General features: G+C 35.5%; 1 protein-coding gene across 1 annotated transcript; it reads left to right on the forward strand.

Annotated features, from left to right (window-relative positions):
- Positions 1-12,491: 12,491 nt before the first annotated feature.
- LOC111045058 lies at positions 12,492-14,276 on the forward strand. Its single transcript, XM_022330364.2, has 2 exons — positions 12,492-12,618; positions 13,828-14,276. Exons 1-2 carry the CDS (start codon positions 12,492-12,494, stop codon positions 14,274-14,276), a joined length of 576 nt encoding a protein of 191 aa, XP_022186056.2.
- The last annotated feature ends 1,327 nt before the right edge of the window (positions 14,277-15,603 follow it).

A 15,603-nucleotide genomic window follows, 5' to 3' on the forward strand; every position in this document is an offset into this window, starting at 1 on the left:
TCAGGATATGGTGTACCACAGGGTACAGTGCTTTCTCCGATACTATTCCTCATTTATATAATGACCTACTAAATTTGAGTACTGATAAAAGAACGCTTATCTCGTTTGCCAATGATACCACGGTACATTTACAGGTACATCATGGGAGGATGTATATGCTCTTGCAGCTGAGGGATTGAGCATTGTTGAGTCTTGGTTGAATGAAAATACACTCACACTCAATCATAAAAAAGTACATATATAATTTTTTCACCAAATGCTAAGACTCAGCCTATAAATCTGGCCTTGAAGTTGCATTCTCCTTCCTGCAGTCTGCCTGCATCAACCCCTTGCCAGTGTGCAGTACTGGATAAAACAGACTCTGCCAAGTACCTTGGGATTATTATTGATTCTCATCTTAGATGGAACTGTCAAATGATGATAATGTAAAAGATAAAATATTTAATATATAGATTTCACAGAATCAGTTTGATTAATGATAAAAGTATTTCAAAGTTGCTTTATACTGCTTACGTTCATTCCATCTTGCAGTATGGTTTACTGGCGTGGGGTGTGCGGCGGGTTGTCACATAGGTAGGTTGTTGTGGTGCAAAAGCATATTATGAGAGCAGCGTTGGGTGAGCCAGACTCTACCCAAGCTCAGAGTTATTTAGTTGATGTTGTTTAGTTGATGTTCTGACTCTAAGACAGCTATATATTAAAAGTCTAATTCAGTATGTGGATAAAAATAAAATTCAACATGATATCCGTGAAACCCCGTACAACCTAAGAAATTTGACAGTGGTCCAAAACAGAGTTGATCTGAATGTTTGTCGATATCAATCCAATTAAAAAGTTAATAGATTAATAAATGTTGTGCCTAGTACAATTATTAAAATAAGCTGTAAGAAACATAACTCTAAGGAAGTGGATAATTGGATAAAAACAAATGATCTTATTGTATGGTGATCTGAGTTTGTCAGGTACCTATTTCTCGTCTACCGATTTTTTAAGAGTTGTGGAGGATTTCCGTTGTGTTTCTGTATTGAACTTACTTAATTTTCAAAACTCAATATTTCATTCTGTAGTTTGTGTATTTCTGTCTGTCTGAAGTGTTCTCATAACTATGTCTTATTCTATTTGTAGGAATACTTTATAATGTAGAAAAATATGAGTAATATATATAATATAAGTGAATATATAAATGTTGAAATATATTTCACATAAGAAAAATAATCAAAATAGTTTATGCATTGTTTTTTCTTAGAATAGTTCGCCTTCTTGCTGCTTTGTTGTGATCAGAATTTATATAGACTCCTTACTGCGCTCAGGTTTTTACCTTTGCAGGGAGATATTTCTCATAGACTAACGTAATATTTCTGTTCCTGTGAATATATTTTTTTGAGGAAATTTTTTGAATAATATTCTAAAATATTTCCTTTTCATTATTCGAGATTATTATATCTGAATATTATCGAGACTATTATCTGAATTCTCACCCAATGAAAATAAAAATCAAAGAACCGGTTACTCGGTTTACTCGTTATTCAACAATGTAGAAATATAATTCATTACCATTAACAAAATATTCAGCATGATGTGTGATTGGTTGTCGAGTGCTAGCATAATGGTGAATGGTTGTCAAGTGCTAGCATAATGTAGGATTGATTGTCAAGTGCTATCATTATGGAGGATTGATTGTTGAGTTATAGCATAAAAGAGGATTGGTTGTCAAGTGATGCAATAATAGGTGATTGATTGTCAAGCTCCAGCATATTGGGGGATTAGTTGTCAATGATAGCAGAATGGGTGATTGATTGTCAAGTGTCAGCATAATGGGTGGATGGTCGTCAAGTAATAGCATAATGGGTGATTGGTTGTCAACTGGTAGGATAAAGGGTGATTGATTGTCAAGTGCTAGCATGATGGGTGATTGGTTGTCAAGTGCTAGCATAATGAGTGATTATGATTATGAGCATAATGAGTATGATCCAAAGTCTGAGTTATAATCCAAGACATGAATATAACCACTTATAATCTCAAGTCTGAGTTTATTTATCTTTTGTTACTTCTTTTTTCCCGTAACTGTGCACAAGCCGAAAAACCTTTGTGTTTGACCAACCCAGTTGTTGTTTGAATTGCAGATAAAAAATTTTGATTCAATTTGATAAATATATAGAACATATATGAATGTCTCACATCATTCCTCATGCAGACCCAAACATCCTGTGTTTGTCCTTGAAATATATCCTTCTGCCAAAAATCGAATTGACTCCATTTTACCAATGAATATGATTTGAGACTATACACATGGATATCGTAATGTTCACTTTTATTTCGTGGGAAAAATTGTTTGCAGATCCTTCAAAAGAAAACATACAATATGTAAGTTCAATTATACCTCATCGTACCAAATAATATCAACCTTGATATTACCTACATTATTAGAAAGGAAAACTTGGAAGGACGTATTATTGGATAAAATATAATGAAAAGAAAAATGGATGTGAATAAAAATATAGTCGACCACATGAAAATGTCCAATGGAAACTATAACAGCTGAGTTCACGGTTGTCAAATAATAAGAGTTGATCACAGCTGATTAATGAGAATGAATATTTCTATAATACAACTGAAGGATTCGCAATGTCTATCATTATAGTGACAGCGGGTGTGTGAGAAGGGGAATAAGCCGTTCCAGTCTCCATACGACTATTTGGACTAATATTCCAGTCAACTAAGGGTTATTGGAGGAAAAGTTTTTGCAAGCCAGAGGAGAGAACTCCACCAATATGTACCTAAGTGTGGGTCGAAAAATTATATCAAATATGGATGAAAAGAAAAACAACTCACACTTGAATTGAATTGATAAAATTAGTTAAATATGATGACCGGTGACTTTCGAAGACAGTTTTAGACCCTGAAGCTTTGTTTAGGGTGGTAAGGAGGCAAACATAATATTGTTATTATTATTATTATTATTATTATTATTATTATTATTATTATTATTATATCATGTATTCTATTAAATATCATATAATATTATATAACCTTACCTGAACCACCCCCACCTCTTAGCAAAGGGATAGGAGTGAGGACTTTTGATATGTTTACCTTCTTACTACCCTAAACAGAACTGCAGGGTCATAAATTGTCTCCCAAACTTTTCCTTCTTGAGTCTTTTTTGAGCATTCATTGCCTGGACTATGAAGTAAAAGGCATAAGAATATAATTATTACTAGCAGGAACCCGTGCTTCGCAAGGATCTATTTTCAAACTTGATAATCTAAAAACTTGACGTAATGAAATTTTAAAGAACTTAAAATAGGCCTATACCATCCTTGGTTAATTAAGAATCTAGCCTTTAAGCAAAATTTCAAGCTAATTAGTCCAGTAGTTCAGACGTTGTGATGTGTCAAACATAATTTTCCTATCCCATACGTGTATAAGCCAACTCTTTATTTTATTATAGATATGGTTAACGACTGCAAGAGATAGGAGTGTGGAACAGAATAGTTGTGAAACTATGATAGCGCCAGAAGTGTCTCAAACACAATAGTAGGTACTACATGAACTTTTTGAAAGTGATTAAAAAAAAAATATTAAAACAACAGAACTGAAAGTTGTCAACCTATCATTCTACCTCCATTTAGAGAGGCTTTTGTTTGAGCCGAATGAAATCTTCTATCTTCTATATATATAAAAAATGAATGTCTGTTTGCTCCCCATGACTTGAAAAATAGTTGACATAACGGCATGAAACTTTGAGAATATGTTGTGTGAATATTGGGGATGGTTTCTGACCAGAAATTTTAATAGGGTGACTAATAATGATCATTTATTAATCTATTTTACAGACCTATGTTTTCGGAATTGTCGGCCTAGCGGCTACCGAAGAACGGAAAGATGATCATGATTCAAGATCATATTGAGATAATATGATTCATCATCTAAAGTTACCAGCTGTAATAAACACGCCACCCTATGATAAATTGTGTAGGCTACTGGTATTAAAACGGTAGTTTTGAGTTGAAGTGTAGTTGATTGGTACCAGCTGTAGATAATGGTTCCTTAGAAGACCTATACAAATATAATTACCACTCCCCTATCATTGAGTAACCGGAAAATGTTGGGAAAAAATTATTCACCTCATGGAAGAGAGTTGTTCATATTGCATTTATTATTACTGAAGAATGTCAGAATAATTCACATTTTTTTGAATTTAGCTTAGCTTATTTTCAACCTGAAAATCCTAAAATGGAAGATGAAAGAATATGTAATTCCTGGTGATGATTCATCATACATCGCATATTTCCTTGACCATCTATTGACAATCAACAACTATGAAAACATTGAACTCATCTTTGAAAAACTAATTTATCCTATCTATTTTTTTTTAATTCACACTTTACTGTTAGATATTACTACCAATTGATTGAGAAGAATATGTTATGTTTTGGGAATAATTAATGCTGCAATACTAAGCACATAGGAAGTTCGCATTTAGATGTGAATGAAATGTTGATTGTCAGATAAATTTCATGATTCACCAAATAAAGTGAAGTGTACATTGACTTTTGGCGGTACAAAGTTTGCCAGGTAAGCTAGTTGTAGATAAAGCTTCATTATTAATAGTCAACACTGAAAAAAGACAGGCTCAATCACCAGGAATACTATAAATTCTGTGAAGGACCAGTAAGCCATTAATTTTGATTAGTTTAATCGCTTACATTATGGACAATCAATACGTATGACATTTATTAGCTACAAAATAGAAACTGATTAAAGTGAACCGGACTTCTACAATATGAATAACCATTTAGATCAAATAAAAGATATTACTCACATCTCTCATCAATCCTACTTCTTGTTCACAGAATATTAACACAAAAATATGAGTTATATTGAATGAAATCACGGCTAGTACTCAAGTTTGTCTTTTTCTGGCCATGCTACGAATGAATATAGGTTTATGTTTGACATCTTGTTTTTGTAATCTTGTTGTCTATTGAGAAATTTTTCAATGTGATTTTTTTTGCAATAAAATTTGAAAAAAAAAGAATTATCAACAAACTCCTAACCAAAGAAAATATCTGTGCTCTGTTCGTCTGTTGTAATCGGAATGTATGAGACTCATACAACAATGGAACAAACACGTGACAAGCTAGCGCTTTCGATCCATGGAAAATTGAATTCGATCAGCTGATTGATAAAATTATTTCTAGCTTTCCAATGATTATAACATATTATGTTAGAATATCATGTGTCAATTATCTCAGTTCCATATGGCATTCACCTTACCATGTCCATAAGCTTACTAAATATTTTCCTTTTCCATCCTTTGAAACCCTTAAGAGGCAAAATATCTCAAAATCCGTTCTTAGTGCGCGTCTAGCATGTTTGAAGAATATTTGTGCAAAGTTTCAAGTCTGTAGGACAATTAGTTTGAGCTGCAGTGTGATTTTACATCAAAATTTTCGAAAAATGCCCTCTCCTGGACCCCCCTGTGCTCCTGATCGAAATTTTTCTGCATAGATCTAATTTTCTTTCGTAGCTGAACAAAAAAGTTCCTCATGACTTTGCTGTGCAATGAGCGGTTAAAAAATACAACATTTTGGGGGGGCCCAGCTCCCTCAGGGGGGCAAATTTCTGAAAATCCTTTCTTAGTGGATGTTTTCAGGCTACCATAAACAATTGTGCAAAATTTCAAGTTTCTAGGCTCAGTAGTTTGGGCTGTGGTGTGATTTCAGTTTGTCGGGGCTTAGCCTTTTATAAGTATAGAGATTTAACGAAAATCCCAAATAAATGCTGCATATCACCCCAAAGACCTCTCTGCTACTGCAGACATTGACAACAGGGTTAACAGCTAGATGGAAATTCGATGAGACGAACTACATCCAAAATTAGTTGCCAGCCCGGGAATCGAACCCGGTACCTCCCATTTGCTAGTCAGGAATGCTTACCCTTACACCAAACTGACAATCTCAGGATAGCAGCGCCCATTTTATACGAAGCCACAGCGGCCAACCAGTTACAGATGAAATTAAATAGAGGTACCGGGTTCGATTCCGGGCTGGTAACTAATTTATGGATAGCAGTACTCATCGAATTTCCATCTAGCTGTTAACCCTGTTGTCAATGTCTGCAGTAGCAGAGGACTTCGGGGTGATTTGCAGCATTTATTTGGGATTTTTGTTAAATAATAATAATATATTACTTAGCATTTGAATAAATGCATTCTCTATTTAATTCCATCTGGCATGAGAATAGTTTGATGGGGATTGGAACGGCTGAGTACCTTCATTATCCTGCACTTAAATATCCTTCTGCAAAGTTATATTCGATAGATTACTTCTTGGATATGAACACTCCGTAATTCTATCAAACAACCAACCAGGGGATTATTATTTAAGTATTATTCCTTCTATTTCTGCAACTTTCCAATTTATTTGTGATTCGAGAATATATTTATTTTTACTGTGACGACTTTTTAGAGAACTTTGACTTCTTTTCCTGCAGTTCATATTGCAAGCTATCTGCATGATTCGCTGTAACCTGGGGCATAGTCCAAGTTCCATTCAAGTGCTAATAAGTGTGTAACAATAATATGAACATAGCTCCCTATTTCATTGATTGGAAGGCTGGCTGAACTGGGAACAAAGAGGATGAGGAGCGAGGGAACTGTTATGTTGGTTTTTACGTGGAGATTACTACTCACACCATATCTTCAGTCACTTGAACTTCATCCTCCCATGCTGAGCCAATTTGTAAGACAATGCCCTTTTTCGATTTTGGCGGATAAACAGTGAGGCATTGCATCATAGGCAATGAATCCAAACGGTAGGCATCTGTATCTTTCCTAAACTCCCTGCAAAATCATTCATGAATAGTTATTTCCATATATATATATATTATATAGTGAAAAATACAGCTTTTTCTCCCTGAAGGGAAGTTCGATGCTCGAGGCGAAGCCAAGGGCAACAATTTCCCTGATGGAGAAAAAGCATTTCCTCCACCTACTGTCTAAAGTGCTCACTCAACTCCTTGCAACAGAATACTAAAGTGTCACTTTTTTGCTCTCGGGACAAAAAAAAACAGAAAAACTTCTTGGGCGTGAAATCAACTTTATTTAAATAACATTGGAAGCATCTCTATTATTTTTAAAAACTTACATTTGATATAGGTTGGATGGTGTAAGCTCAGATGAAAAATTATAATAGAGGTGTCTGTCATTGAAAGATCTTTAAAAATATGGTAAAAAGTCTATACTCGATTACAATAACAATCGTATTTTGCGTGCCAAGAATAAACCGAGGGTATTGTGGTCAATAGTCAGACAATATTTTAATAGGAATGAAGGGGCTAGATGTGATAAAATATCTAGTCATACATCAGATGGATTCAATGATATTTTTATTGACAGTATAGATCAAAAGTTGCGTTCAATAGCAGATCCTGCCCATGACGTTTTTCATTATCTTGACAATTACAAAAATCATTGCCAAACTCTTCAAATTCAAAATCCTCTTCCTCTCCCATCTTACGAGTGTTGAGCAGGTTCATTATGTAATACTTTCCTTGAAGAATAGTGCTTGCCTTGATGTGTATTGCTTGAATTCTCATTTGTTGAGACTGGCTTGTCCTCATATTGTGAGGTACTGAGCTCTCTGTTCAATGATTTCATTCTGATGGCGTTTATACTAATACAGTAGCTTAAAATTTGTCAAAGTAATTCCCTCTTTAAGAAAGGTTCTGCAAGTAAGTATAATAATTTTAGACCAATTTCTATCATTCCAGTTATTTCTAAAATCTTTGAGGTAATTTTGTATTGTCAGATTGTTGAGATCTTTGAAAATAGCTCACTGTTCTCCGATAGTCAATTCGGGTTCAGACCTAATAGAAGCACAAATACAGCTATATCTGAATTCATGGAAAAAAGTATCTTTTCCATTGATAAGAGGTGTAATCTACAAGGCAGCTTTTTTGACATGAGCCGAGCTTTTGATACAATATCTCATCCCATCCTATTACAAAAGCTCAAATTTTATTTTTTCGATGATATGTCAACCAATTAATTGCCTCTTACTTGAGTGATGGATATAAAACTTTTTTTAACGATGGCTGTTTTTTTGAATATTTAAAAGTATCATCAGGTGTTCCACAGGGTTCCACACTTGGCCCTATCCTCCTCATTATAGACGTTAATGATCTAACTGCAGCAATCAGTTGTAAAAATGTAAAACCTTTTATTTTTGCTGATGATTTAGCTGTTCAAATAAAAAAAATAGTCTTTCTGGTAGCTTGCATACGGTTAATGAGATAATTGAAGATTGGACAGCTTCTAATTCATTGTGTCTTGATAAGGACAAACTTAACTTTTGGAATTCGGATTTAGATTACAACATGACAATGCATAGTTTCTTGGTATAACAGTTCAAAGCAATTGAAAATGGGACTCACACATCTAAATATTATGTGGCAAACTGTCAAAGGGAATTTTTATATTGGATAGATTGAAGTTCATTGTTGATGAGAGTGTTTTAATTTTAGTGTAATTTGCTTATCTTCATTCTCATTTGTATTATGATGTTGTTGCCTGGGGTAATAATACGAATGTAAAGAAACTATTTGTGTTACAGAAACGAGCAGTAAGGGTCATTGCTAATGTGAATAGTCGTTTTCATTGTGTGGATTTATTTAGAAAATTCAACATTTCGACAGTACCAGCTATTTACATTCTTGAATGTCTTATGTATGTAAAAATTAATTTAGCAAGTATTTCTGTAGATAGCAACGTTCACAACCATTACACAAGAAATTCTGAATCTCTTAGAGTGAACCACTGCAATTATGCAATACATTGAACTGCTTCAAGGAGTTTGGTATAAGAGCTTATAATAAGCTTCCTGCACATTTGAGGGAGCTAGAAGCAGGTGAATTTAAGAGAACCATGACAAATATTTCAATAGAAAATGCCCGTATAGAGAAGAGGAGTTTTCAATTCGAGGGTATTTTTGTTTGCTGTTTGTATGCTTGTGTTTGAATTTCCATTTCTATGAATGTAAATACTTTTATTCACCATGTTTAATTTATTATGACGATGCATTTGTATTCAAATGTTTTTCAATAAAGAAATTTTGAATCTTGAATTGAGTCAACTGAATTCAATACTTCAACCAGAAATTTGATCAACTCATGAAATATATGTTTGTATGATATTACATCTATGTAATAAGAGAGAGTAGGGTTGTGTTTGTTTGTTCCTTTGTTCGTTTGTTCGCATCAAAACATGCCAACTTGCATACCAGAAAAACGGGAATGATTTAAATCTCCAAATTTCGCACATAGATTCTAATCATATCAATATCGTGCACATCGAAGCCAAAATTTCAATTATCCTTCTAGATTTTTCATAATTAATGTTCAAATTTTATTCATGGGACATATGATTTATACAACGAATCCACCAAATCATAATGATAGAAATTAAAAAAAAAAACAGCTGCTCTATTATTGCTTCTACCTGATTCCAATAATATTGTATTGATAATGATAAATATTTTTAATAATAATAATAATAATAAAATTCATTCAAGTATCATTATCACGAAGGCAGTGACTATTATAACAACGTAAAAATAAGCAAGTGAGAAATAAGTGTTTCAATATGAAAGTTAAAAGGAAAATAATAATTTTCTAAGTCATTATGTGGCAGGGAACTTAATGATTATTGTGTTAATAATATTTGTCACAAGTCGCCTATTGGAGAAGATGTTCAGAGACCATGAAGCAGTGATGGTGAAAAAAATTGAGGAAATGAAGAACCTTTTCACCGGCATCAAAGAGAAAATTGAGGGGGTTTGGAAGAAATAAAAAACCTTGAAAAGTTATATTGATGACTTAAGAGTGGACTTGGAATGTGAGCGACAGTACGGAAGAAGCAGAAACATCATCATAATCCAGTATTCCGTTTTCGAGAGATGAGGATATGAAAGAGAAAATACTCAGGCTTATGAAGAAGATGGATATTAAACTGAGAAGAGAAGACATAACTACTCATCACCTGCCGTCGAAGAATGCAGAAAGCCCAACTATCCTACAGCTGAGCTCTCGATCAGTGAGGGATATGATAGTTAAAAAGGCCAGGGCGGTTAGATCTACCACATCCATGTTTAACGAGACCAAGACAGTCAAATCAATTTACTCCAATGACCATCTAAACCCCTATTTCAACAATTTATCCAGAAAAGTAAAGGAAATGAAATCACAGAGAAATACAATTCAAGTACTATTTTTTCCTCCTACTAAATCTACCAAACAATAATATTATAGGCATAATAAAAATATAACCATGAAATTTTCTAGAAATCAAAATTTTCCAATTGAATGAAGAATATTTAAATAACGACAGGGATTTCAGAGCATTTCAAGATTTGAATCAGTCCAAAGAATTTTTGAAGAAGAACAAGTTAGTAAGTGAACTAAATATTTTATGCACCAATATTAGATCACTCAGAAAAAATTGGGATATATTAAGAGCAGAATCTAACAGTATAAACAATGAAATAGATAATCTTTTGCTTAGTGGAATTAATATTAATAGTGAAGAGACAAACTTGTATGAAATTCAGGGTTTTACAAGTCTATTTATATGTAGGTCCGATGGTAGGGGGGGAAGTGGATGGGTAATCTTTCACAAAGAAGGTATAAAAGTGAGAAAAATGAAATAGAGTTTGTTTCAGCTGAATTAATATCTTTAAAGTTGTGTGTTAAAAATACGACAATAGTAATCATAACTATTTATAGACCACCTAATAAAATGTGAATCTATTTAATGAGGAATTGAGAGTTTTTAACATCAGAAAGAATGAGTCAAGAAAAAAATATTACCATGGTAGAAGATATAAATATATGTTACCTGTCAGATATGTATGGTTCGAATAATTAATAAGTGTACTCTACTCTTATGGTTTATACAATACTATACAAAAGCCAACTGGGGAGGAGACATAATATAATAACACATTTGTATCTTCATGCCTCGATCATGTTAATGTAAGTTAGATTCTAACTACTCTTATATTTAATTTTTGATTGAAAGCAAAATTGCAGACCATTAGTGGACAGGGGCGCAATCAATATTCGTTCCAGCTTCGAAGTTTTCTTCAACAAAACATCCTTAACATCATTTTAATGAAGCTGGAAGAGCCTCCATGCGGTGCGCCTGGAAATCCAAATCAGGATTGAGACCTAGATTTGGAGAACTAGATCGAATAAATTTTCAAAGCTCTTCACCACTTACCCTTCTTCTCTTTTTCATGCTTTGGAACTGTTGAATACTAGAATGGCTTTTTTCTATTGACTTAGCTGTGAGTCATTCTCTTTTCAGTCTGTCTATCTGACCATCTGGTCAAACTCTTCTTCATTTCAAGCCGCAACCCCCTTGAGCATTCAAGGGCATTGGGTTTATGTTCCATTATTTCCTAGCTATCCTAAATTCTTCACTTTAAAGGTGGCCAGGAGTCAATAGGAGGCGTTCCATCCACCTGGATTGGATGCCATGGGCCAGTTCCCCGGGTATCTGAAATTAAACTTACTAAAAGACAAACAAATCGAGAGGAAATGGACAGAACTCTACAGACTAAGAACAGGCGATCCTTATAAACTTTTGGTACATTGATACATGGAATTTGGGGGGGTTAAGGGGAAAGAAAATGGAATTGTCGGAAGAAATAAGGCAAACCAGGGTTGATTATCTAGCAATTACAGAGACAAAGAAGAAAGGAACTGGCTTATCATGTTGAATAATGATTATTTGCTCTTCTTCAGCGGAACAGGTATTGCAGAGCGAGCAGCAGCTGGAGTAGCATTAATGATTCAAAGGGATAAGAAGGAAAATATTAAGGACTGGAAATTTGTTAATGAGCGTATCATGAGAGTGGATATAGAAGAGAATTGTGAGTCCTTTTCATTGATAATTGCATATGCTCCGTGTGACGATCAATCAGCTCAAGTAAAGGATCATTTCTTTGATGAGCTGCAGGTGGCTATTGATGAAGCAAATAGTACAGTAATACTGTGTGGGGATCTGAATGGACGTGTAGGAAACTCACGGAAGGAACAGAGCAAATGATAGGAAAGCATGGTGGAAGCACAATTAATAATAGGGGAAAGATTGATCGATCTCTGTATTTACAATTTATCGATCACCACACAAAATTTCCCAACAAAGACATTCATCGCTTCACCAGGGTCAGATGCTCAAGAAATGAAAAATCTATAATAGATTACATTATTGTTCCAAACGTGATTTCAAACAGGGTCAGGAATACAAGAGTCCTACATGGACCCATTTCAGACACAGATCATCATCTTCTGGTAATGGAGCTGGCTATACTCGAGAAAAATATTTCAAAAGGAAAAAGGAAAGAAAGGCCGAAAGTGAAATACAAGATTAGAACATATAAGCTCGGAGAGAAGCATGTCAAAGAGACCTATAGAGAGTTAGAAGAATGGAAATTAAGAGGAAGGCAGAAGTGAATGGTCAGGAAGAGCTGGAAGACTGCTGGACAACTCTGCGAGATACCCTCATCAATGCCGTGGAGGAGGCGTGTGGGAAGAGTGGAGTTGGAGGAAAAGGTAAGAGGACAAGCTGGTGGACGACGGATATCAGAGCAGAAGTGGGGAGGTAGAAAGAGATGTGGCAGCATTACCTGCAACACTGAGCGCAGAGGACTATGATCATCACAAAGAGCAAAGAGCAAGAGTGGAAGAAATAGTTGAGGCAGCGAAACAGCAGTCCTGGAATGAATTTGAGGTGTGTATGAAGGATACTCACAGAGAGAACCAGAGACTGCTCTATAGAATTTTGGAGGGCTGAGGAAAGATGAACCATGTCCTTTGTAATTTGTAGAAGATCAAGCAGGGAGTCTTCTCACACATGAGCGAGAGGTAATGTGAAGGTTGAAGGAGTACTTCTCTGATCTGCTGACTAAGAACGGAGAGGGAGGGAGGACAGACAGGAAGACATGACAGAGTTGGAGAACCCTGACATCTTGCTCATAGAGAATGATGAAAGAAAGGAGAAGAACTTGATCTGGCTGTGAGAAAGATGAAACTGGGAAGATCACCTGGACATGATGGCATCACACCAGAAATGATCAAATATATGGGACCAATAGGTAGAAAGTGGCTCTTGAGAGTGATAAGATTAGCCTGGAGATATAAGAGAATCCCCAAAGACTGGGAAGTATCTGTAATGATTCCCATTTACAAAAAGGGGACAATAGAGAATGCAGTAACTACAGGGGGATATCCCTTCTGAGCGTACCGGGTAAGCTCTACTCAAGAATACTGCATGAAAGGCTGAAATTTTTTATTGAACCAGACCTTGAGGAGGAGCAATTTTGCTTCAGACATGATAGAATTACTCAACATAGCCATTTTTATCATGAGACAAGTCCTAGAAAAAGTGTAGAGTATGGCTGAAACGTGTACTTGTGTTTTATAGACCTCATCAAAGCATTAACAGAGTACCCTGGAATGCTTTACGGAAGGAATCATGAGATAGAAGAGTGAATGATAACTTGTTGAAGGCCATCCAGAGCTACTACAGAAGCTGTAGGAACTATGTGAGAGTCGGTAGCTGCTGCTCTGAGCAATTTGAAACAAGAGCAGGAGTGAGGCAAGGAGATATTCTATCACCGTATCTTTTTGTTATACTGATGGATGGAGTGATGAAGGCATGCAAGGATAGAGAAAAAAGATTGACAGTGGGTCCCTGGCGACTACAGAGAGTGAAAGTCTCATAGCTGGCTTATGCAGATGACCTTGTCCTGTTGGCTGCAGAGAAAGAGGATCTTCAGCATAACATGAACATCTGGAATGAGGAACTGGAGAAGGAGAAGATGAAGATAAGCATGAACAAAACAAAAGTGATGGCTGTGGCTACCAATCACAGAGAGATAGAGATTAAGTTGAAAAATAGAAGAATTGAACAGGTCACCAACTTCAAATATCTTGGAGCTACCATACATCAAGAATGCAGAATGGAGGGAGAAATAAATTCTAGAACTGCTTCTGGTGGTAGACTCTACTATGCGCTATCAAGAGGGTTCCTTGATATGAAAGATGTCAGCCAGAAAGCGAAAATGGCAGTCTTCTGGTCCACATATGTTCCTACTCTGTTGTACTCTTCTGAGACGTGGACTTTGACAGAGAGAAGAAGAAGTAAGCTGCAGGCCCAAGAAATGCGCTTCCTACGTAGAGTGATTGGAAGACAAGAAGAGACGAACTGAGAAATCAGGCTATTAGAGCAGTGGTCAACTCTAATCCAATTACTCAGAGGAAAGAGGAAGGGCAGCTTAGATGCCTGGGCCATGTAATAAGGATGGGCGAGGAGAGGCTACCAAAACAGATATGGGAATGTAAGGCAGAGGGAAGAAGACGAGCTGGAAGACCATGAAAAAAACTGTATGATGACTCCGGAGGAATTTGGAGTCTAGGGAAGGTGATTGGAGAGTGATTGGCGCAAGGTAGAAGAGGCTTCGATTGAGTAAGTAAGTACTGGACAGGGATTTAACTGTTAGGAACATGAACAGATGGTACACACCAGACTATGAAAATGAATATGAAAGTGTAATTTCAACGGGGAGAGTAAATGAATTGATTCAAACCGAAAATTGGTGGCCGATTCTAGACTGAGAACCATCAGATATTTATAATGATATAGTCCAGATGTTCGAAAAGATATAGGCTATGCTAAAAGTGTAATAAAGGTTGAACAGAAAACAAAGCAACTACATAATCCATGGTTCAATGATAGAATTAAGTGTATGATAGAGAGAAAAAACAATTCATCGCAAATGCTCGAAAGAGATAAGAATATAATGTGGATTCGAGAAATCAGTTCAGGAATATACGTAATAAGTTAACAAACATGATTCGTAATGAGAAAAGAAATATTATTATAGGGATTTCAATGACAACTCCAACAATACTAGAAAAATTTGGGAAATAATTAATCAATTGGTAAATGAAAAGAATAGGCCATCTCTGAAGGAATTAATTAAGTAAAATTTCAATATCAATGAAGATTATCAAATTATCAACCTGACAGAAATGAACGGGCAATATTTTGATATAACACCACATTATTTAAAAGAAGGTAACTATACAACAGGGGATTAAACGAGTATGAATTTTGAAAAAATTAAGGAACATCACCTTTATATTATTATTATTAACAAACCAAACAATAGATCATCTTCAGGACCTGACAAGATTAGGCCAAAAGATATCATAAATAACATTTTTTATCTAAAACTGATCCTGATGCACTTGATTAATTTCAATCCAAAACGTGCAACATCTTTGTTTGTGAATCGCTTATCGTTTATCCTTATCACTACCGAGATTGTTCTTTCCAACTTCCAATCGGTTCGGTTCGGTCTGCGCACGCGCCTAGAGAGAGAACGAATAGGAGCAACGTCATCCTGAGCAGACGTACGCAGCCTTCACCTGTACAGGTTAGAGAAAGAGAGAGTGAGTGAGTAAGACATGTGAGACGACACCGATTTCTACCCCATTCAATTCGCACGGTACTGTTCACCCCCACAGCCCAAC

The sequence above is a fragment of the Nilaparvata lugens genome, unplaced genomic scaffold (assembly GCF_014356525.2).
Source record: "Nilaparvata lugens isolate BPH unplaced genomic scaffold, ASM1435652v1 scaffold6552, whole genome shotgun sequence".
NCBI classification, from domain to species: Eukaryota; Metazoa; Arthropoda; class Insecta; order Hemiptera; family Delphacidae; genus Nilaparvata; species Nilaparvata lugens.

What these genes read in the sequence shown, in the direction of transcription:
- LOC111045058 (XM_022330364.2), top strand. Translation starts at nt 12,492, where the DNA reads ATGGAAATTAAGAGGAAGGCAGAAGTGAATGGTCAGGAAGAGCTGGAA. An exon ending in GAGTGGAGTTGGAGGAAAAG is followed by an intron (nt 12,619 to 13,827) that starts GTAAGAGGACAA and finishes TGTTGGCTGCAG; the next exon opens with AGAAAGAGGATCTTCAGCAT.